The sequence below is a fragment of the Vulpes vulpes genome, chromosome 1 (assembly GCF_048418805.1).
Source record: "Vulpes vulpes isolate BD-2025 chromosome 1, VulVul3, whole genome shotgun sequence".
NCBI classification, from domain to species: Eukaryota; Metazoa; Chordata; class Mammalia; order Carnivora; family Canidae; genus Vulpes; species Vulpes vulpes.
In genome coordinates this window covers 132,666,894-132,687,246 of record NC_132780.1, presented here as the reverse complement: position 1 = coordinate 132,687,246, position 20,353 = coordinate 132,666,894, and the positions used below count along the sequence as shown (strand labels likewise).

Here is a 20,353-nt window from a genome sequence, read left to right as displayed (position 1 = left end):
GATGGAAAGTCTTCTCCTTGGTTCCCTCTTGGAACTTCCCAGCTTTCAGAGGCACATACTCTACGCTTGGGCAGATAGAATCACTGTCCACCCTCAGCACAGCTTAGCCTGGTCCATCCATTCAAGTCCACCCATCCCTGGAGACACCTACAAGGTGCTCCCTTGCATCCAGGGTAAGGCTATCCGGCATTCAAAGGCCAGCCTTCCCAAGGCCGAGATTGTCTGTGGCACAACCAGGTGCCTTCTCAATGCCACCCAGCCATGGGATATCACTTCTGGCTGGAAGAGGGTTCTGTCTCTTTTAATTTTTTCTTAAAGATTTTACTTATTTATTCATGAGAGACACACAGAGAGAGAGAGAGAGAGAGGCAGAGACAGAGACAGAGGGAGAAGCAGGCTCCATGCAGGGAACCCGACATGGGACTCGATCCTGGATCCTGGGATCACGACCTGAACCAGAGGCAGACGCTCAACCACTGAGCCACCCAGGTGCCCCAAGTGTGTTCTGTCTTCATCTGCTTATTTTCTTGTCTCAGCTAGGATCAAAGTTGGCTTTTAATATTAAAGACCACACTTAACAAAAAGCATAAGGTCTATTTCTCTAATAAATTTACCAAGACACGCAGTGCAGAGCCAGTATGGAGGTTTTATGCAGTCCTCAGAGACCTGGGCTCCATCCAGCTCACTGATCCACCACCTGGTCCTCATGGTCCAAAATGGCAACCAGAATTCACTCCATCACAGCTGCATTCCAGGCAGCAAAATGGAGGAAAGGTCCAGAAGAAGGGGGCAAATGGTACATGCCAGTTTACCTTTAAGAGATATTGTTAGAAACTGGCACATGAAACTTGGACCTGGACACACAGTCTGGTTGCGAAGGAGTCTGGATAGTCTTTATTCCAGGTAACCAAGTTCCCAGGCAAAAATTAGGAGCTTGTTTCTGAGGAAATAGGGAAAATGGACAATAGGAGTGACTATTTCTGACACCCCATCCACTGAAAAAGCATTTTGGGGATCCCTGGGTGGCTCAGCGGTTTAGCACCTGCCTTCAACCCAGGACATGATCCTGGAGTCCCGAGATCGAGTCCCACGTCAGGCTCCCGGCATGGAGCCTGCTTCTCCCTCTGCCTGTGTCTCTGCCTTTCTCTCTCTGTGTCTCCCATGAATAAATAAGTAAAATCTGAAAGAAAGAAAGAAAGAAAGAAAGAAAGAAAGAAAGAAAGAAAGAAAGAAAGAAAGAAAAGAACGAGCATTTTTGGGGGTAGTCCTGTACTTACCCATGTTATAGTACATATTTTATATATATGTATATAATATTATATATATATAATATGATCAATATCTTATTTCCTGAGTGTCAAGCAGCACCTAGTAGGTGCTTAATAATGAGCAGTGGTCATTATTACTACTGCGTCACAGTGCAGAGAAGGGCACAAGACTCTGCGAGACTGGAGAGGAAGGCTGCCTGCCAGGCAGGGGAATGGGGTATGAAAGGTATTCTGGAGGAGATCCTGCCTGGGACGAAAGAGGTCTGTCTTTCTTTGTTTCTTTTTTTCTTTTTTAAAGATTTCATTTATTCATTCATGAGAGACACAGGGAGAGAGGCAGAGACACAGGCAGAGGGAGAAGCAGGTTCCATGCAGGGAGCCCAACGTGGGACTCGATCCCAGATTCTGGGATCGCGCGCTGAGCCCAAGGCAGACAGGTGCTCAACTGCTGAGCCACCCAAGCAGAGACAGGTCTTTCTTTTTATTGGCCCTGGGGGGCTGGGCTGGTCGCCTGTAGCGATTTTAGGTTTTTGCCTAAAGACCTATCTTTATCTCCAGCCCAGCCTGCTTCCACTTTTTCTGGGGACTGACTATGGAAACATCCTTACCAAGGTGCCGGTGACCATAACAGCCAAGCACAGGGCTCTCCAGGATGAGGAGTCCAAGCAGATGCTGGAGAATTGGGGCCTCCGTTACGGTGAGAGGGCCAGTGCCGAAGGCCTTGGAATCTTTCTGCAGCCCCAGAATACTCTCACTGTGAGCAGCCACATGGTTCCTTCTGAAATCAGAAAACAACAGTGAGCATCATCTAAGATGCCCTCATCTGATAGAACGGGGGTAGTAGGGGCTTGGTGTCTTTGGGTGATCCAAAGAAAGGAAGAGCCAGCCCCTGCCCTCCCGGGACATCCCGCAACCCACCTGGCAGGATGGGGAGGAAGTGGAGAGCTCACTCGGCTCTGCGGTCCTCCTGGGACTCATGGATGTGGAGGGGCCAAGCATGGGTACCTCCTCACCTGCATCCTTCAGAGGCTGTTGGAGAGCAAGCTGCTGCTGCCTGTCACCCCCACCCCCAGCTCTGGGCCTGGGGCAGTGAGCTTCCAATCCTTCCTGAGCACCACTGCACGCTAGACCTGCACCAGGCCCCGGGGGACACGGACAACACCGGCCCCACACGCAGTGAGTGGGCTCACGAGCTTCTGGTCCTTTTCCACAGGGTTCTCTGAAGTTCCCTCCATCCCAGGCCTGGAGAGCCAGATGGCACCTCCTCCAGGAAGCCCTCTCTGACTTGCCTTGCTGGGTGCTTCCGCAGACCTCCGTTGGAGAGGAGGCATGGGTGGCTCTGACTTACCACAGAGCTTGTTTGTCTGTTCCCCAATCTTGGCTGTTCCCTCTCAGGGCCCTACCCCACGTCCCTCTAGATGTACCCCCTGTGCCTTGCACATACTAAATAAGCTCAGTAACTATGCATCAACTAATGAACATGAGTGTGTAAGTGAATGAATGAGTGAATGAGTGAGTGGGCTGTCTAGCGGTGAGAGTGTGGCTCCCCATTGAGGAGAAGGAGGCCTGCAAGGGTTAACTAGGAGCCCGCCTGTGGTCTGAGGTAAGCAGGGAGCGTATTTGTTCAGGTAAATAAGGAAGGATTACTTATAATGGGAAATCAGGCCTGGCCAACTCTTCATCTCACGGCTGCTTGACTTCCTCCCAGCACATTCCTGCACTCTGCCCGTGTCCACACTGCCCTAAGCCCACCACAGCCTCCATGTAAGCCCCTTCAGCTAGGTCCTGCCACCGTGCCAACAGGTGGCCCTGGGGCTGGGGGCAGAGGGCTCCCTGCAGGACACAAGGCCCCGGGATCTCAGAGGGCCACCCCTCGAGGGTGGCCAGGTCCCCAGCGGCCCACCCAAGCACCACCTCTGCCCCCAGCCCTGCTGGCCTCCTGTCCCACTGGTCCCCCAGATGCCTGGCTGAACCCCAGCAGTGGCCCACGCTGCCTCCGCCTTCTCCTGGCCTCCCCCGAGGTTGGCGCTGCGGTGGACGACTCCCTGGCACAAGGCAGCTAACGGGTGAGTCTGGTGGGAACACTGAGTGCCTTGCGGGGGGTGTCCTCCTCGCAGCTGTGGGGAGGTGGGTGACGGGAGAGCAGGACTGGAGGCATGGTCTGTGAGCTCAGAACTGGCCTCCCAGGCATTGCTGGCCCTCTGCTCTAGGTCCTTCACCCTCAGAAGCCCCTGCCCCTGCCCCTGCCCCTGCCACCCATCTGCCTCCCTGGGTGGACCCGAGAGCCTGCGTGAGCCCCCAAGGCCACACCTTGAGCCCGGCCTATGCAGCCTGAGGGAGGCGGCTCTGCAGGTGCAGAGCCTCGGCCCCTAAGACACGGCCAGTTCTGCTTGGCTAGTAAAACACAGGCGACCTTTCTGCTCTGCCAGCTGCAGCTGCTCTGCCAAGGGAAGGGTCTGCCTGGGGCCAGGCCACTGTGTCCAGGGGCTTGCTGAGGCCTGGAGGCTTGGGGCCAAGCTCAGGCTGGGAGCAGCGGAGACAGGCCCAGGGCCAGGGCTTGGGCTGTGGCAGTGGTGGGTGCAGGACCCAGGTGGTCTGGGGAGCTGCAGAGCTAACTGCTGGGGGTTCAGGGACCCAGGGAAGCAAATGGCCTGTGGGCCCCAGTCTGAGCACACTAGCAGGGAAATGGGATGTCCCTGAAGACCCCCCTTTCTAAGATTTGCCAGATGCCTTCTGTGGAGAGAGGGAAGTGACAGTGGTAATGATGGGATAGAGAGCTGAAGGGTCTGGATGTTGGGGGGTCCCCCTGAAGCTGGACAAGGGGTGTGTATGTGTGTGCATTCCTGTGTGTGTGTGTATGGGTATGTGCTTGCAGGTGCATGGGCATCTGTGTGTGTGTGTTGGGGAGTGGGCAGGCACAGAGCCAGGCCACAGGCCTGTCCCCTGTATGACAGTATGGCCTTTCTCCCTTTCTTTGGCCAAGGCTGGGACGAGGCCTCATTTCCTGCCCCCACCACCCCAATAAACAGCTTCACAGGAATCCCCAATAAAGCTGCATCTCCCCAGCACCAGCTGCTCCACTGAGTAACAAAACAAACAGGCATCAGGCTGCCCTGGGGCCTGAGGTGGCAGATGGGATGGGCAGGAGACTCCCCAGCATATGTGTGGACCTGTGCCAAGCCCTAGCCCAACTGGGGGTGGGGCTGGAGCCGAGGACTCCCAGCGTGGGGGCTCATTACCCCAAACTTACAGACTCGGGGCCCCTGGAAAGTTGAGGTGTAGCAGAGATGCTCTCCCAGGATGGGGAGCCACCCTCTCCCTTGAGAAATGACAATAATTTCCTCTGCCCCAGGCACTATGGGGGGCCCCAGAGACCAAAACTCAGTCCCTCTTAGACCTGCTTACTGTGAGTTAACCTGTGATAAAATGCCACTTATAAAATGAGATATAAATGAGATGCCATTCGATTTTCACAAGGACCCCCTGAATGAGACAGGGACTCTCTGTCCACCAAGCTTGAGGGAGCAGGGTGGTCGCTCAGTTGGTGGTCTAAAATTGCGATGTTGGCAATAAGCAGGAAAACCAGGAGAACCCACTTTTTACTACTGAGGTCAGTGCAGGTGTAAAGCTAATAGCCCTGAAACAATCAGAGCCCCATTTTTTCCTCAAGCGACTTGGTGAGGCTTGAGTGTAACCTGCAAAGTCGTTTCAGATTGACCTGCAGACAAAGATGCTCTGGGTGGAGGGCAAGAAGGGATGGGCTTAAGGCCCACGCTGTGTGACCTTGGCCAAGTCACTCTTCCTCCCTGTAGCCCTTGTCTGTGTAATGAGAAGGTTAGACAAGGTGGTCTCCTCCGTTAAAGGAGGCTTTCTTGGAAGGGATCATCTGGAGCTGGGTTTTGCAGGCTGCATAGGAGTTGGTGGAGGCTGGCTAGCTGGCTGGATTTGCCAGAGCTCGAAGATGTGTGCTTTCCCAGCCTTGAGCCCTAGGTTCAGGTCTGGAGAGGCAGGCGGCTCTGGCTTTGGCTCTGGCTCCTCCTAGAGGCCAGAGACGGTTGAGTGAGGCCAGTAGCTGCCCAAGACTGACCTAGAGGGCAGGATGACCTCCGGTAAGGCCCAGGCCTCCCTCTTTGCCAACCTCAACTCCTCCCCAGGCTCCACCGACCATCACTCCCTACTTCTTCCTTTGTTACCCTCATTCCTCACCCCATTACCATTCCCTCTCCTCTTCCTACCCCATCCCCTCATCTGCTCCCAGGTGCCACCTTCCTGAATGTTAAGCCCATCTCAGTTCACACGGAACTTTCATCCACCTTCATGCCCTCAATCTTTATAGCTCCTTAAAGCATGCTCTTGACAGCCCATTTAACAGACAGGATCACTGAGTCTCTGAGGAAGCCAAGTGACTTACACCAGTCCCAGAGCTAGAGGGCCAGGGGCTGGGGCTCAAACCTGGTCTGGGACCCTGCCCCCGCCCCACCCCCTCCCTTTCTTCACCCCACCCTGCATCCCAGCCTAGCCAGCAGCCTGTCAGGTAGAACCACTCTTCCCAAAGCAAACTTTGCACAAGCCGATTTGCCCTGGGCTCTTCCTGACATTTAATGCTGGGCTCCTTTCCCCTGCCTCGTTTGCATGATCCCTGCTCAGGAGGCGCCCCCTGCCAGATTCTCCTCTCCCACCTTTCAGCAGCTGAATGGGGCCCCAGACTGGGGGAGGGTGAGCCTCCTCATCCCTCCTGACCTCTCCTCCCTAGCCAGGCACCTGAGTGTGACTCTGTTGGGCACCAGTCCGACCAGAGCCCACCCAGGATCTTCCAGAGGGACAGTGAGGTCTCTCTGGCCACCACCAGAACTGAGGAGCCCTTCTGTCTTGCTCTAGCTCTGGAGTTCAGGAGAAGGGTCTGGGGGTGACTGCCCAGCTAGGGTCTCAGCACCTGGGACCAGTGACACTGGTGGGGGCCTAGGTCTCTCTGCTCTGGGGCAGCAGGTTCTTCCTGCCTCTGACTCCCACAGCCCCTGCCAGAGCTCTGGGCCTGAAGTGTCAGCACTTCAGTGCTGCTGGGGGGGGGTACCCCACATGGAGGGTCATATGTGAGGCAAGAGGCAGCCTGGCGGGGGCCCTGCTGGGTGAGGAGGCCGGACCAAGTCTCTCAGAAGCCCTGGACACCAACTCCAGAGGAGGCAGGGAGGAGACACGGCCACATCCTTCATTCTGCCCAAATGTCCCCCATGAATTATGTTTCTACTCGTCAAGGTAGCCCCTGGGATCCACCTCTGTTTCTCCACCATCCACCTTCCAAGCCAGGCTGAGGGGTGAGATGGGGACAGGGGATCATAGAATCCAGACACCGTGGGGTTAGAAAAGCCCTGAGAGATGACTCACCCCTTCGGAGCACAGAAGAGGAGACCGGGGCCCAGAGGGCACCAAGCGCTGCCCAGGGCCTCGCGTACAGTGCGAACAGAGCAGGACAGAGACCCACATTTCCAGTGGAGCAAACTCAAATACAGGGGAAAGCATGGTGCTGAGGCGGGTTCCTGCACCTCCAGGCTGCAGGCATCCGTGCCACCCAGGGCCCTCGTGGGGCTGGCATCTCCAAGGGGCTGGGTCAGTGGGTGGCCTCGGCAGTGGTGACAGGTGTGGGCAGCAGGGGAGACCTGAGGGTCTGGGAGGTGCCAAGTCACAGTACCATGTATAAAGAGAGAAGTGCTCAGTCCCCACGGACTCACGCCCGCATCTGTCAGGTGAGAGTAATAGTGGCTGCCCCACGGGATGGCTGTGACAGCCCAACGAAGGAGTTTACTCAGTTGGCCTTCACCTGGTCTCAGAAGGGGTAGCAAGCGGTGTCAGTGAGGCGGCATGGATGGACACCAGCGGTGCTCGTGCAGCTGGAGCAAACGGCAGCCATAGCTCATACAAATGTGCCTTTGGGCTCCTGGCTGCCTGTGGGAACTATGGGAAAAGTAGACTAGACCAGATTTCCTTGAAGTTCCCTTGACCTTTCTGCTCCTGCCACCTGGCCCTGCATCCTGACTCCCTACCCAGCCTCTGATTCCTATCTAGCCTCACCCCCACACCCCATTCTTTACATCCACCTCCTGGGCCCACTGACTGGCTCCACAAAGTGCACCCCCCCCCAGGGAGCAGGGCTCCTGGACTGTCAGGCCAGTGGCCTGCACATGTCTGGGATCTGAGGAGGTGAGAGAAAGCCAGGAGACCTAGAAGAAACCTGCCTCCCCTGCTCCTACACTGAACCCAAGATAGGTGAGTTCTCCGCCAGCCACTGCCCACCCCCGCCAGACCCACCTCCCTTTTTCTTGCCTTGAAGACCCCAAGGGGAACCAGGTGTGTGGGGATGGCCACAGTGGGGTGCTGGAGGAAGGCTGGAGCTGCCCGAGGTGTTGAGCCTGGACATCTTCCCGGGCAAGAAGGTCGCCTGTCCAGTGCAGAGAGGCGGTGCTCTGGACAGCGAAGCCTGGTCAGTAAGGAAGAGGCTGGGTAATTTTCTTGGGTCCAGCTTGTTTGAAGAGCAATTTCACAGGGCAAGGGGGCTGGGGGCCCCTGGAGGGCAGCAGGAGCATGGGAGTAGAAGTGAGGGGACAGTAGGAGGAGTGGAAGGTGAGAAGGTAGAGGGGAGAGGCAGGGAGGGTTCAGAGAAGCCAAACACAGTTGCTCAGGCAGGTCGTGAGCACTGGCCCCCGACTCCCAGCAGTCTTCTCTCGCAGGTGCTGACTGGGGGCCTGGGGGGCCGGCCCCTGTGGCTCCTACCCACTCTGCCCTCCCACCGTCCCCACCTCCCTCATAAGGAGGCCCTTGCATGGAGAGGGAGGGGCTGCCAGCCAGGACCATGGCCGAGCAGTGAGGAAGCCTGAGGAGGGCTGCCCTGGTTGGTGGAGAAAGGCCAGCTCCGTGGTAGGCAATGTCACCCCCTGCCCCACCGACCCTCCCTTGGTGCTCTTCTCACTGGGGTCTGCAGCCAGGGTCCTCAGCTCAGGGCAGACTGAGGTTGGTCCCAGGATTGAGAGGGGCTTGAGGACATTTGTGCCACCTACAATCCCTCGCCGGGTAAGATCTGGGAGCCTGGACTGAGCAGGATATGGGAAACGGGCTCCAATCCTGTGACAGCCCAGGGCCTCAGTAAAGACCTCCTTGGTAACTGCATCTCCCTGAGGCTGTGCCGTCAAGAGATATCGGGGATCTTTTGCTGGTGCCAGGTCAGGGTGGGAGTGAGAACTCGGGAGGGAGGGGAGTTATAGGGCCACAGACCCGGCAGCGGCAAGGAACAGCTGCTATAAATCTCTTAACTCAGGGTCCCTCTGCCCTCTCTCCTTGATCTGCCTTCCCGAGCAAGTGGGAGGTGCTGAGAGAAGGGGCCCCAAGGTGGCTAATCCCTCTGGCCGCTGCCCTGTCGATCTGGCCCTGTATTTGGGCCTTGGCCTCCACCAGCTGTTACCAAACTTTCTTTGTCTGAAGTCTGAGCCAGAGCCTCTGGGGCAGGAGGGAGCCAGGACATGCTGAGCCTTAATCCAGACATGTGGTTTAATCCAGAAGAGATCAACTCGAGGTTTCGGAGCTGAAGGCATTGCTCGGGAGACGGGCCGCACCCCGGGCCCAGCAGAGGCCGGTGGGAGAGCCAGGCCTGCCTTCTGAAGGCCCTGGACCTGGCAAACACAGAGGCTTGTCCCAGGGCCCCAGGGGTATGGAGCAGGGGCCTGAGGGTCAGCAGGGCCCCAGTTTGGTCCTAGTCTGCTGTGACTGTGGGCATGTCCTTGCCACTCTCAGATCCTCATTTTTCCCAGTGTACATATGTCTTCTCGGGTGAATGGTCACCTGTGAACATAATCATGGCTAACTACGTGGCACAGATGGGGAGAGCTGGGAAGTCAGAGAAGGAACCTGCCAAGGAGGGCTTCCTGGGAGAGGAGGGCTCTGGGCTGAATTTCAATGAGAGGGAAGGGGCATGCACTGGGCAGGGGGATGGCAGCACAAGAGAAAATAGCCACTTTGTACCCACAGCACTGAGGCCAGGGGGAAAATGCCATTGTCCTTAGAGCCTGGATATTGTTACGATGTCAGTCCATCCCTGGTTCTGGTCTAGACCCTGCCACTGACCAGCCAATGAATCCCTTCCCCATATGTGATCTATAAAATGATCACGTTAACGTATGGTCCTTCCAACTCTGATTATCTGGGCTGGAGAGGAGGTGGGCTTAGAGGTGGGTACCAGTCATCGGAATTGTGCAAGGCTGGCAATGGGGAGCTATGGGAGGTTCTTGAGCACAGGGGTGCCCAGTGAAGGAGTGTTAAAGGGGAAAGAGCTTGACGGTGGGGTAGATTGAGCAGCCAGGAGGTGGGAATGGACTTTAGAGGGTTAAGTTGCCCAGTCAAGAAGTGGGCAGGACCCTGGGAAAATGGACTGGCTGGAGCAGAAGCCTAAGAGGGAATGTGATACAATGAGCAGAGCCTGCATGTGGCCAGCTGAGGACTTCAGGCAAGCTGTGTAAGATCTCTAAGCCTCACTGTTCCCACCTATGAAACAGGCCCACGTCCCTCCAGGGTTGTGGGTAGTTAGGGGGATGTGGGCACGAATGCTTGGGACATAGGATGTACACACTGAGTAGTTCTCTCTTCCCTCCCAAGTCCAACCCTGGAGCCTGGAGGGGACTCCAGACTAGCAGTCTAGGCACATAAACCCCTGGCTCCCTGTCTAGTAAACCAAAATCCCCCCAGATGTGGGCTGCTGGGGTCAGAGCATTCCCCACCACCTCCCCACTTATAGACAGTCAGATCTTTCCTCCCACCACATGGTTAATTGTTGACCTATTTTTCAGTAGGGAGGTATCGGGAGCCGGGATCAAGCCTTGGTTGGGAGCAGGTGCCTTGGCATTTAGGAGCAAGGTGAGGGGAAGCCGGACTGTGGAGTGGGGAGGAGGAGGGAATTCTGTGCACGTGAAGAAGCCCTGGGCCAGGAGTCCAAAGGCCCGGATACAAATCCCTTAGTCCTCTGCACCTTCACTCCCCTCTCCACGAAACAGGAATGTGAAGAAGGCCCGGGCTGCTTCTCTCAGGGAGGCACGCTCACTGCGTGTCAGGGACGTGTCATCACATCCCTGCCTAGCAAATGCTGCCACCTGCCCTGCCCATTCATCCTCACTGACCCCCTCAATGCCGCTGTGCCCCGAAACACAGCAGCCGCCTCCCATCCTACCTGTGGCTGTGGCCAAGCAAACAGGAGTGCCATGAGGGAAGCAAGTTCTCCTGCTTCTTGGATAAGCTTCCGTCTCCCTGGCATATGGCCCAGAGTGCTGGCAGAGACTGTCCTAACGTGGCAGGCCTGAGAGTTCTGGGGGACGTGGATGGGGCAGGAGGCAGGTAGGGGTGATGAGGAAGGGGTGGGTGACAGAGAGGGGGCTCTCCTGGGGTGGGGCCTCCTAGGGGGTAGGGCGTGGGCACAGGCCAGGGTGGGGACCCAGGAGCAGAGCGGGCTGTTGGCACTGCCTGGGTAAATAATGTTGGGCTCACAGCACACATGTGTGTTTGCACAGAAGGCCTTGAAATGATTCCAGGCCTGCCCTCTGTCCCCCGCAATCCCAGCCCCCCTCCTTCCCTGCTCACCCTACCCCACCCTGACCTTTCCTTCCTTGTCACCTGAAGGAGCCCTTGAAAGGGAGAATCGAAATCAAAGGGAACACCCTTCTCTCTTGCTGGCATTCTCTCTGCCACAGGAAACTACACGGCTGCCATGTAAAGTTAGGAAAGTTGGCTACTGCACAGGGAGGGGACAAGGGGGAGTTGAAATGCCCCTTGAGCTCCATTCACCAAACTGCTATCCAGAGAGAAAGATCGCTGTTTGCTGAGATATTTGAAGGCGTGGAAGGGGCTAGCTGCAGCCCTAGAGAAGCCAGAAGTATCTTCCCAACTGGATTCTTTAGGGCAAACACACACCAAAGCTAAGTGGGTCAGTACCATGGGGTGACTTGCAATGGGCCAGGGAGCCCCCTCTCTGTCCCAGTGTGGCACCATAAATGCCCCCAGTAGAGCCTACCAGTCCTTTGGTTAAAGCCTCTCCCTTTTACTGGCCAGATGCCTCTGAAGCAGCAATTCTCAAACGTGAACATGTGTTAGGATCACCCACAAGCCCCACTGAAATGCATCGCTGGGTTCCCTGAGCTTCTGATCCTGTAGCTCCCAGACAGGCCTGAGAATTTGCATTTTTACCAAGTTTCCAGGTGGTATTGTTGTTCCTGGTCCGAGGCACCACGTCGTGAGAAACACGGCTTTAGTTTGTTTCCTGTAGTTAAGAGTCACTCATGGTTTGTCTCCCTCTCTGATGACTTCCCATCCAGTTTTCCCTCCCTTCCCCTATGACCCTCTGTGCTGTCACGGGGCGGGGGGGGGGGGGGGGGGGGGGGGGGGGCGGCTGGAGGGGAGGGGGGAGGGGTAACTGGGTGATGGGCATTAAGGAAGGCACGTGCTAAAAAAAAAAGTAAAAAAAAAAAAAAAAAAAGGAAGGCACGTGCTGTGATGAGCACTGGGTGTTACACACACCCGATGGATTATTGAACTCTAAATCTGAACTAATGATGTACTATATATTGGCTAATTGAATTTAAAAACAGAAAAATAGAGGAAAAGAGAAAGAAACACGGCTTTAAGAACAGACGTTGACTTGCTCTTAACAGGTTTATCTGCTCCTTTTGTCCCTACTGATTTTATTGGGAGCCTATTGATAACCTTCCACTGGGATTTATTCTGGAGTCCCAGGCCCACAGGTCCCCGAAATAGTCCCAGAAACCCTGGTGTGATGGTGTATGTACATCCCCTGGGTCCCTTGCCTCTCCTGAGCCACCTACTCTAATATGGGGTTCAGAGAAAGAGGGCTCAGAGGCAAAGCAGAGCCTGCATGACAGATGGGGAAAGAGGCCTTTAGCTCCTGAATCGTGGTGCCCCCCTGGGGGCCTTGGGACAGCAGGAGGAGTGGGTGTCTGAGAGGAAGGGAGAGAGAGAGAGAGTGAGTGAGTGAGCGAGCAGGAAGGAAGGGAGGCAGAGGGAGAAGCAGACTGCTCCCTGAGCAGGGAGCTGAGGGATGTGGGTCCCAATCCCAGGACTCCTGGATCATGACCTGAGTCGAAGGGAGCCGCTTAACCAATTGAGCTATCCAGGTGCCCCAAGAGTGGGCCTCTGTGGCTCCCCAGACCATGGCCCTCTAACCACACCTGACCTCCTCGTCTCCCACTCTCACTCTGCACCCCTACCAGCACCCCCTCCTCCAGCTCACCTGTAGGTCCTCAGCCCTCATTCCTCCAGCACAAGGGGAAAGGAGAGGGCCCCGGGAGCCAGGAGGGCCGGGGGCAGCATCTTTGGGGAGGATGAGGTGGGATGGGGACCAGAAAGTCCTCTTGGGTTGGTGTGGTGTTGTTCGGTGACTACTTCAGAGGTGTTTAGCTGGAAATGTATCCGCCCCCCAGATGGCCCCATGGGAGGGGAAGGGGCCGGCTTCCCCAACTGGTGAGAAGATGCTAACCTGTCACACCCCTCTCTTGCTCCTTTCTTCCTTCACCTGACAGGTGAAGGTGATGGTGACCTTCTCCCTTCTCTATCCTCTTTAAGGAAGAATAAAAGAACACAAACTCTGCTACAGCGAGACAGATTTAGGTTAGCTCTCAGTAGGAACTTCCTCCACAGAGTGGTGGACTGGGATCTGGGCCGGGGCTGGACATTAAAGACTCCTTGTCCAGGCCTCAGTTTGCTCATCTACCGAGTGGGGCTAATCATGCCTTCCACGGTGAGGATTCAGTGAGGCCAAGAACCTCAGAAGGTGTCTAAGACACACCACATGCATAAAGATTCACTGCTTCCAACCAAGCTGGCTTCCTTGGGGACTGAGGGAGCTGTCTGCTTATACCTCACTGTCTTTCCTAGCCAGAAGCCGATCCGCCCAGCCCTGTCCTAACTGCCCAATGACCCGGAAGCCCCAGCTCTCTCTCCCAGGCCTGGCCACTGCCCACTGGGCCCTCATCCCCGTAACCAGCTTAGTGGCCCCCAGGGGGATGGGGAAGCAGCCAGAGCCTGATTCTCTGTTCTCTCTTACTTCTGTAGACACAGCTACCGGCCCAAGCGACAGCGGCATGGGCAGCGCCAGCCCCGGCCTGAGCAGCGTGTCCCCCAGCCGCCTCCTGCTGCCCCCTGACACCTTGCTGCGGACAGGCCTGGAAAAGGCGGCCGTGGGGGCAGTGGCCCCTGAGAGACGGGACTGGAGCCCCAGCCCACCTGCCACACCTGAGCAGGGCCTGTCCACCTTCTACCTCTCCTACTTTGACATGCTGTACCCTGAGGACAGTAGCTGGGCCGCCAAGGGCCCCGGGGCCAGCGCTCGGGAGGAGCCATCTGAGGACCCTGAGCAGTGCCCGGTCATCGACAGCCAAGCTCCTGGGGGCAGCCTGGACTTGGCACCGGGGGGGCTGACCCTGGAAGAGCACTCCCTGGAACAGGTGCAGTCCATGGTGGTGGGCGAGGTGCTTAAGGACATCGAGACAGCCTGTAAGCTGCTCAACATCACTGCAGGTGAGCCCTCCCGCGGGCCCTCCTCCTAGGCGGGGCACAAGCAGGGCTGAGGTCACAAGGGGGGGGCGAAGGTACTGCCTGCGGCACTCTGGTCACCCCTGGGCCTGCATCCACAGCCCCAGGGATGCTGCTGATTCTGCACATAGTCAGCCCATAGCACCTAACAGTTGTGAGCCTAGGAAGGTTGGACCCTCTCTGAGCCCCAACTACGGGAGGCAGGGAATCCGAGCTCTACACCATCTGGCCCACCACGTCCCCGTGGACACCTCTCCATGCTCTCCTCATTTACTCTGCTCCAGCCACACCTGCTCTTTGCTGTTCCCATGACATTCATACCTCAGGACCTTTGCATCTCCCTGTCTCTCAATCTAAAATGCTCTTCCTCCAAATATTTACTGGGCTTGTGCCTTTCTCAATCTAAAATGCTCTTTCTCCAAATATTTACTGGGCTCATGCCTTGCCTGTTTTGACGAGGCTTTCCCTGACACCTCTCTTGAAATTATGTCCATAACCCCAGATCTTATTCTTCCTACCTGCCTTTTTCCCCTCATCACATGAACTAATACCCTGCATATTTTATTGATTTATTGTATTTGCTGTCTGTCTCCCCCACTGGAATGTACACACCCCAAGGGCAGGGATTTTCATTTGTTTTGTTCACTGCCCAGTTCCATATACCCAGTTCCTAGGAAGGCACCTGGCACATCACAGATGCTCAATAAACAGTAACTTCTTAATATGCCAGGCCCTGCTCTAGCATGGGGGAGTTGAGCGGTGAACGCAACACAAAAGCCCCTTCCTTCGTGACATGCCAGTGAGGGAAATGGATCATAGATACGTAGATGAATGTGTCCCTGGTCTGGTAGTGAGGAGAGCTATGATGACGGGGGGACTTCAGGGGTCCAAGCACATGTGTGTCTGAGGGACCCGGAAGATGTGGATATGGCGCTGACTCTGGATCGAGGGGCTGCTGGGTCTCCAGCCCCCTGTTCACGCATCATCTCTCCAGCTTTGGGCAGGCCTGATCCATCTCCGGGGATGCTGGGTCCTGGTGTCTGGGCATCGCTGTCTCGTGCTGCTTTCATACAGAAAAGTCCTCAGGGGTCCCCCAGGTTCAGCCCCTCCCCATCGGAGTCATCGGGCCCCGGACCCTCCCGCCACCCATCCCAGCTGGTGTCCCCCCTCTGAAGCGGCTACTGCCCTCCTCTACCAGTTACCCAATGCCCATGCCAGCTCCCACCCCTGGAGATTTTCCCACACAGGGAGAGGGAAGGGCCTGCTCTCGAACAATGAGGACAGAAACAAATTGCTTTGACCCTGGGAAGGAAAATGGGTTTATTAAGTGAGGGCAGCCCAGCCTGCAGGTCACTGAGCTGGGGCACCAGCTAAGACCACGGTGTCCACTTGGAGGCCCATTGTGACCATGCCCATCAGCCTGGCCTCCTCCCCGTGTGCCCTGCCAGGCTCAGCCCAGAGTAGCCCCCCAGGAAGACACCCAGGACCTAGCCAGTGACTCTCTTCCTGGCCTCTGAGGCCCATAGCTGCCCCATGATCACTTGATGTCCTGCCATTCATTCATGCAGTGTAGATACACCAAGAAGCTACTATGCACACCATAGGACTAGGGGCTAGAGCTCTCTGTGCCTCAGTTTCCTCATCTGTAAAATACAGCAGGGGTTGAGGGTTGGGGTTATAGGACTACTTCCTAGTCAGGTTTTCTGGCTCCTTGAAGGGTTTGGGGAAAGCAAGAGGCAGCTGGAAGATAAGCTTAGGTGTCTCTGGCTTAACTCTCCTCTCCAGGGCTGGGGCTTCCTGAAAGATCCTTTGGAGGGACTGCAAGGGTGGGAAGAACCTGAGGTCCCAGTGAGGTGGGGTGGTGCAGAGGCCCCAGGCTGCCCTGCCCTGAGCCAAGTTTGCCTTCAGGGCCTTTGCCCTTTCACCCTCCTCCACGGGGTTCCTCAAGGTCCTGTCTGGCCTGGCCCCTTCTCATCCCAGAAGCAAGTGGTCCTGGCCACAGGCTGCTTCCAGTTCCCACAGGCACCCCACCAGAGGTGGGGTGGTGCCCTCAAGTAGCTCGTGGAACTGAGGGAGTATCTCTTGCCCAGACCCCATGGACTGGAGCCCTGGCAACGTGCAGAAGTGGCTCCTGTGGACGGAGCACCAGTACCGGCTGCCGCCTGTGGGCAAGGCCTTCCAGGAGCTGGGGGGCAAGGAGCTGTGTGCCATGTCAGAGGAGCAGTTCCGCCAGCGCTCACCTCTGGGTGGGGACGTGCTGCACGCCCACCTGGACATCTGGAAGTCAGGTGGGACATGGCCTGGGGGAGACAAGCTCCTTCCAAGCCCCAAGCCAGGGACGCCAAGGGGGATGCTTAGGCCAGGATGCCAGCCGGGCTTGCTCTCTGCTGGGGCCACAACCCTTGGTCCCAGTCTGGGCTCAGCCCCACTTGCACCTGCCTGCCTGGATCCTGGGCTAACTCACCAGCCCTGACCCACTCCCAGCCCTGGTCAAGCCCACAGAACTTAGGGCAGAGCACGTGGGAAGTTAAAAGGTAGGAGTTTAAAAAAAAAAAAAAAGGTAGGAGTTAAATGGGGGGGGGGGGACATGGATGGCATAGCTGATGGGGACCGTGGATACTATGAGGTCCTTCTTTGTCCTTTTAAAAAAAATTTTGCTTTGCATTGTTTCTCATTAAAGAAATAATGAGGTAGTACACGTGCATGATTTCCAAGAAGACCACAGTGAAAATAGTACCATGAAAAATAATCTTCTTGGTCACTCGTGACCCCCAGACCCCCTTCCTAGAGGCAAGCACAGTCCTCAGTTTCTTGCGCACCTTGCTGGGGAGAGTCCACACATGTACAAGGAGATATATATGTGTGGTTTTCACCTGTTTTAACACGAATAGCACCAGAGTATCACACCAGTCTGCAGGTCTGCTCTTGGTGCATCTCGGATCTTGTTCCCCCATCAGCATCTCTACAGCCGCCCTATTTTTAATGGCTGCGTGCCAACTCCTTAACCCTTGAATTGTCTGGCATCCCACTGTGTGCCCTACACAGAGCCAGTGCTGGGAGGAAGCAGTGCTTGCTCAGTGAGTCAAGGCTCCTGCCCTTAGGGACCTGGGATGAATAAAGGCCTACCCACTAGTAGAGACCGGTAGAGACCACTGTCCTGCCCAGCCCAGTGGCCAGCAGGGTAGCGGCAGTCAGTGCCCGGCTAAGAGCCTGGTGGGGATGGGGACAGAAGCTGGCTGCCTCCGTGCCCCCTTGCTTGGCCACAGAGGGGCGTTTCTGCAGGCCCCACAGTCCCACCCAAGCCCCCTCCAACACCCTTGGGGTCAGCCCTGGGTCTCTAGCCTTCTCTCCCTGCCCTGCAGCGGCCTGGATGAAAGAGAGGACTTCTCCTGGGACCGTTCACTACTGCGGTGAGCCAGGGCTGCCAGGGAGGGGCCGGGGCCGGGGCCGGGCTGGAGGGCTGGCTGCGCCCGAAGCAGGGGGCCCCCCACTCACCGCCTCCCCCGCCGGCTGCCCAGCCTCGACCAGCGAGGACAGCTGGACCGACAACGAGGTGGACTCCTCGTGCTCCGGGCAGCCCATCCACCTGTGGCAGTTTCTCAAGGAGCTGCTGCTCAAGCCGCACAGCTACGGCCGCTTCATCCGGTGGCTCAACAAAGAGAAGGGTGAGCCACGGGGAACAGGCCTCAGGGGGCTGGCGGGGACCTGCTGGCCTCCTACCAGGTGCCAGGCCCTGGGGGGCTGGGGGCAGGCTGAGGGGTCTGGACACCCACTCCACACGGTGCCCGGGCCACACTAAGGGGTTTGCACTTGGCTGAGAATTGGACACGGTCCTCGCCTTCAACACTGTAGCTTCTCCGGGGAGCCGGATGGGGTCCAATGAGAAGCCCGATAGGAGCCGCAAACGCAGCCTCAGGCTTCCAAGTAACCACGTCACGTTATCAAACTTTTTTAAAAGGCAGCTTTAATTTTGAGAACACTTTTATTTAATCTGATATTAACCGTTATTAAAATGTCAACATATAATTAATCGAAAATTATCAATGAGGTATTTTTATTAAGTCTTCAAAATCTGGTGTATATTTTACACTTAGACTACATCTCAGTTTGGACTTGCCACATTCAAGTGCTCAAGGCCACATATGGCTAGTGGTTGTCTCATTGGACAGGACCAGGTGGGGTGTGTGTGTACGTGTGTGTGTGCGTGTATTGGAAAAAACTCCAAGACAAGAAACCTGGGTTTTAGACCCCATCCTGTCATCTGTAGCTGTGGCTACCAGGACCTCAGTCTTCTTATCTTAAAATGAACTGGGTTCATTCATCCAACAACCTCTCCTTGAGTACCTCCTCCGTCCACACTTGCCCAGGCAACATTTATGGACAATCAGTGTCCTGACAGTAGAGGGAAGATTCCGTTGCATCCCATCCTGGAGGGACTTGCAGCGTGGTAGGAGAGCTAGCAGTGAAATGAGCTGGCCTGCAGAGCATGTCGGCGGTGGGGCCAGCTGTGCCTTGGTCCAGGAGGATTTCACGGGGGAGGTGACAGGCTGAGTGTGAAGGACGTACAGGGTTAGAGGAGGTAGAAAGAAGTTCCTGCACAAGGGGCGGTAGCCCTCATGTATATTTGAGACTTAATGTGAGCCGGTCCTCGGGGAGACAGTTCCATGGTAGACTTCTAGGGAAAGATCAGGGAGGGCAGGGTGGTCTGGGAAGGCTTCCTGGAGGGGGTGTCCTGGCCTGGGTTGGCAGGAGAACTGAGGTGTTAACAGTGTAATGGTTCCTCTCTGGGGGCACTTCCTTCAGCCTCCCCTGTAAGCTCTTTCTGTCACCATTCCATGAATGGTAGTCGCTACGACCCCCTCCAATGACTGGATAAAGGGGCCTCAGAATAGCTTCCAAAGGTAGAAGTGGGCAGAACCAGTCTTCGAACCCAGTTCAGCCTGGCTCAAATCCACGGCTTCCTCTGCCTCCTCGGAATCAATCTTATCAGATAGGGCTGTGCTGGCTTAAGTGGCTGAGGATGGCCAAGAGCTCTTTTGGGCTTGGAAACTGTTGGTGAAAGTGGCAGGGGTGGGAGTGGAGGTGGGGATGACCTTGAAAAAGGAGCTGTGGCCACAGCTCAGAGCCCCCCAGGGCTTCTGAATGGTTGTGCGAACCCCACAGGAGGAGCAGAGGCTGGCACGGACCACGTCTCAAGGACCCCAAATAACCCACTACCGTACACAGGCTCACCCTGCACTCAGGAGGTCTGTGACTCCATGGTATCACTTGCCACTTATTGGGCCCTGTGATGCACTCTGCACAGAGCCTCCAACCCTCACCATAACCTTGGGTATAGGTACTGCGGCCCCCACAGCCTGGCCCTTGCTTCCAGCTGACACCGGCCCCCTTGGCTTTCTGAGTCTGACCTGTTGGTTTTGGTCTTTTGCCCGCCCCTGGCTCTGTCTCTGGGATCCCTGCTCCCTCAGGCATCTTCAAGATTGAGGACTCTGCCCAGGTGGCCCGGCTATGGGGCATCCGCAAGAACAGGCCCGCCATGAACTACGACAAGCTGAGCCGCTCCATCCGCCAGTATTACAAGAAGGGCATCATCCGGAAGCCAGACATCTCCCAACGCCTCGTCTACCAGTTCGTGCACCCCATCTGAGGGCTGCGGGCCAGGCCCTGGGCCTGAAACTCGCCCTTGCCAGTGCCCCCTCCCGCCTGCCCCTGCCTCCGCCAGACCCTGAGCTGAGGGCAGTCTGCTGGCATCGGAGCCCAAGGTCAGGGAGGGGACAACCCACTGCTCCCAGGGGTTTAAGTGAGCTCTCAGGGGCCCAAGGGACCCCAGGGTGGGGGTGCATCACCCTCAGGCCTGACTGCTCATGTGCCCAGTCCACTGGAGGATGGAAGGAACCAGGGCAGTCCTCAGTGTTCACAGCTCTCCAGGAAAGGCCATCCCTCCACCCCAACCTCTGACCCCAGAACTTCCAGAGCAGAGCCAACGGAACAGCAGTGACTTAGCCAAGGCCACTCGCAGTCCGGTGCTCCCTGCCACCCATTCTGCACCATGCTTGCCATGGTGCTAGGACACCTCTGCACCCCTGGGTTGGGGAGCCAAGGGTGCTCCTGGGAACAGGTAATAAAGATACTAGAAAACCAATGTGGCCTCTGGTGTCTGCAGCAAGTGAGTGGCACAGCCCTGAGGCCACCAATGCTCAAAGTGGTTATGGTCACAGTGGCCTGGGGGTGGTCAAAGGAGGCTTCCTGAGGGAAGCAGCATTGAGCTGAGCCTACCAGGAAAGGGATAATTGATCGGTAGAAGCTGTGGGAGAGAGGCAGTGAGCCCTCAAGGCCAAGGAGGGGCTGGAATGGCCCACATGTCCTCCCTTCCAGGTGCGGACCGAAAGGAAGGAGTGGGGCTGGGGCTGAAGGGAGTCTCCCCTACTTAGGAATGGAGAGAAGGTGGCTTCCTCATGCTCTGCTGTACATCAGGGCTTTCTGCCTAAAGTGGCCAGGGTGCTAACCCT

General features: G+C 56.5%; 1 protein-coding gene across 2 annotated transcripts; it reads left to right on the top strand.

Moving 5' to 3' along the window:
- The first annotated feature begins 2,967 nt into the window (after positions 1 to 2,967).
- Positions 2,968 to 19,986, top strand: SPDEF (SAM pointed domain containing ETS transcription factor). 2 transcript variants are annotated; one of them, XM_025991202.2, is made up of 7 exons: positions 2,969 to 3,032; positions 3,195 to 3,334; positions 13,365 to 13,829; positions 15,935 to 16,132; positions 17,207 to 17,254; positions 17,363 to 17,509; positions 19,313 to 19,986. In XM_025991202.2, the coding sequence occupies exons 3-7, from the start codon at positions 13,394 to 13,396 to the stop codon at positions 19,489 to 19,491; spliced, it is 1,008 nt and encodes a 335-aa protein (XP_025846987.1). In that variant the 5' UTR covers positions 2,969 to 3,032; positions 3,195 to 3,334; positions 13,365 to 13,393; the 3' UTR covers positions 19,492 to 19,986. The 2 variants fall into 2 exon arrangements, with proteins under 2 accessions (XP_072601758.1, XP_025846987.1); XM_072745657.1 differs by lacking the exon at positions 19,313 to 19,986 and adding an exon at positions 17,697 to 17,887 and having other exon boundaries at positions 2,968 to 3,334.
- Positions 19,987 to 20,353: the final 367 nt, after the last annotated feature.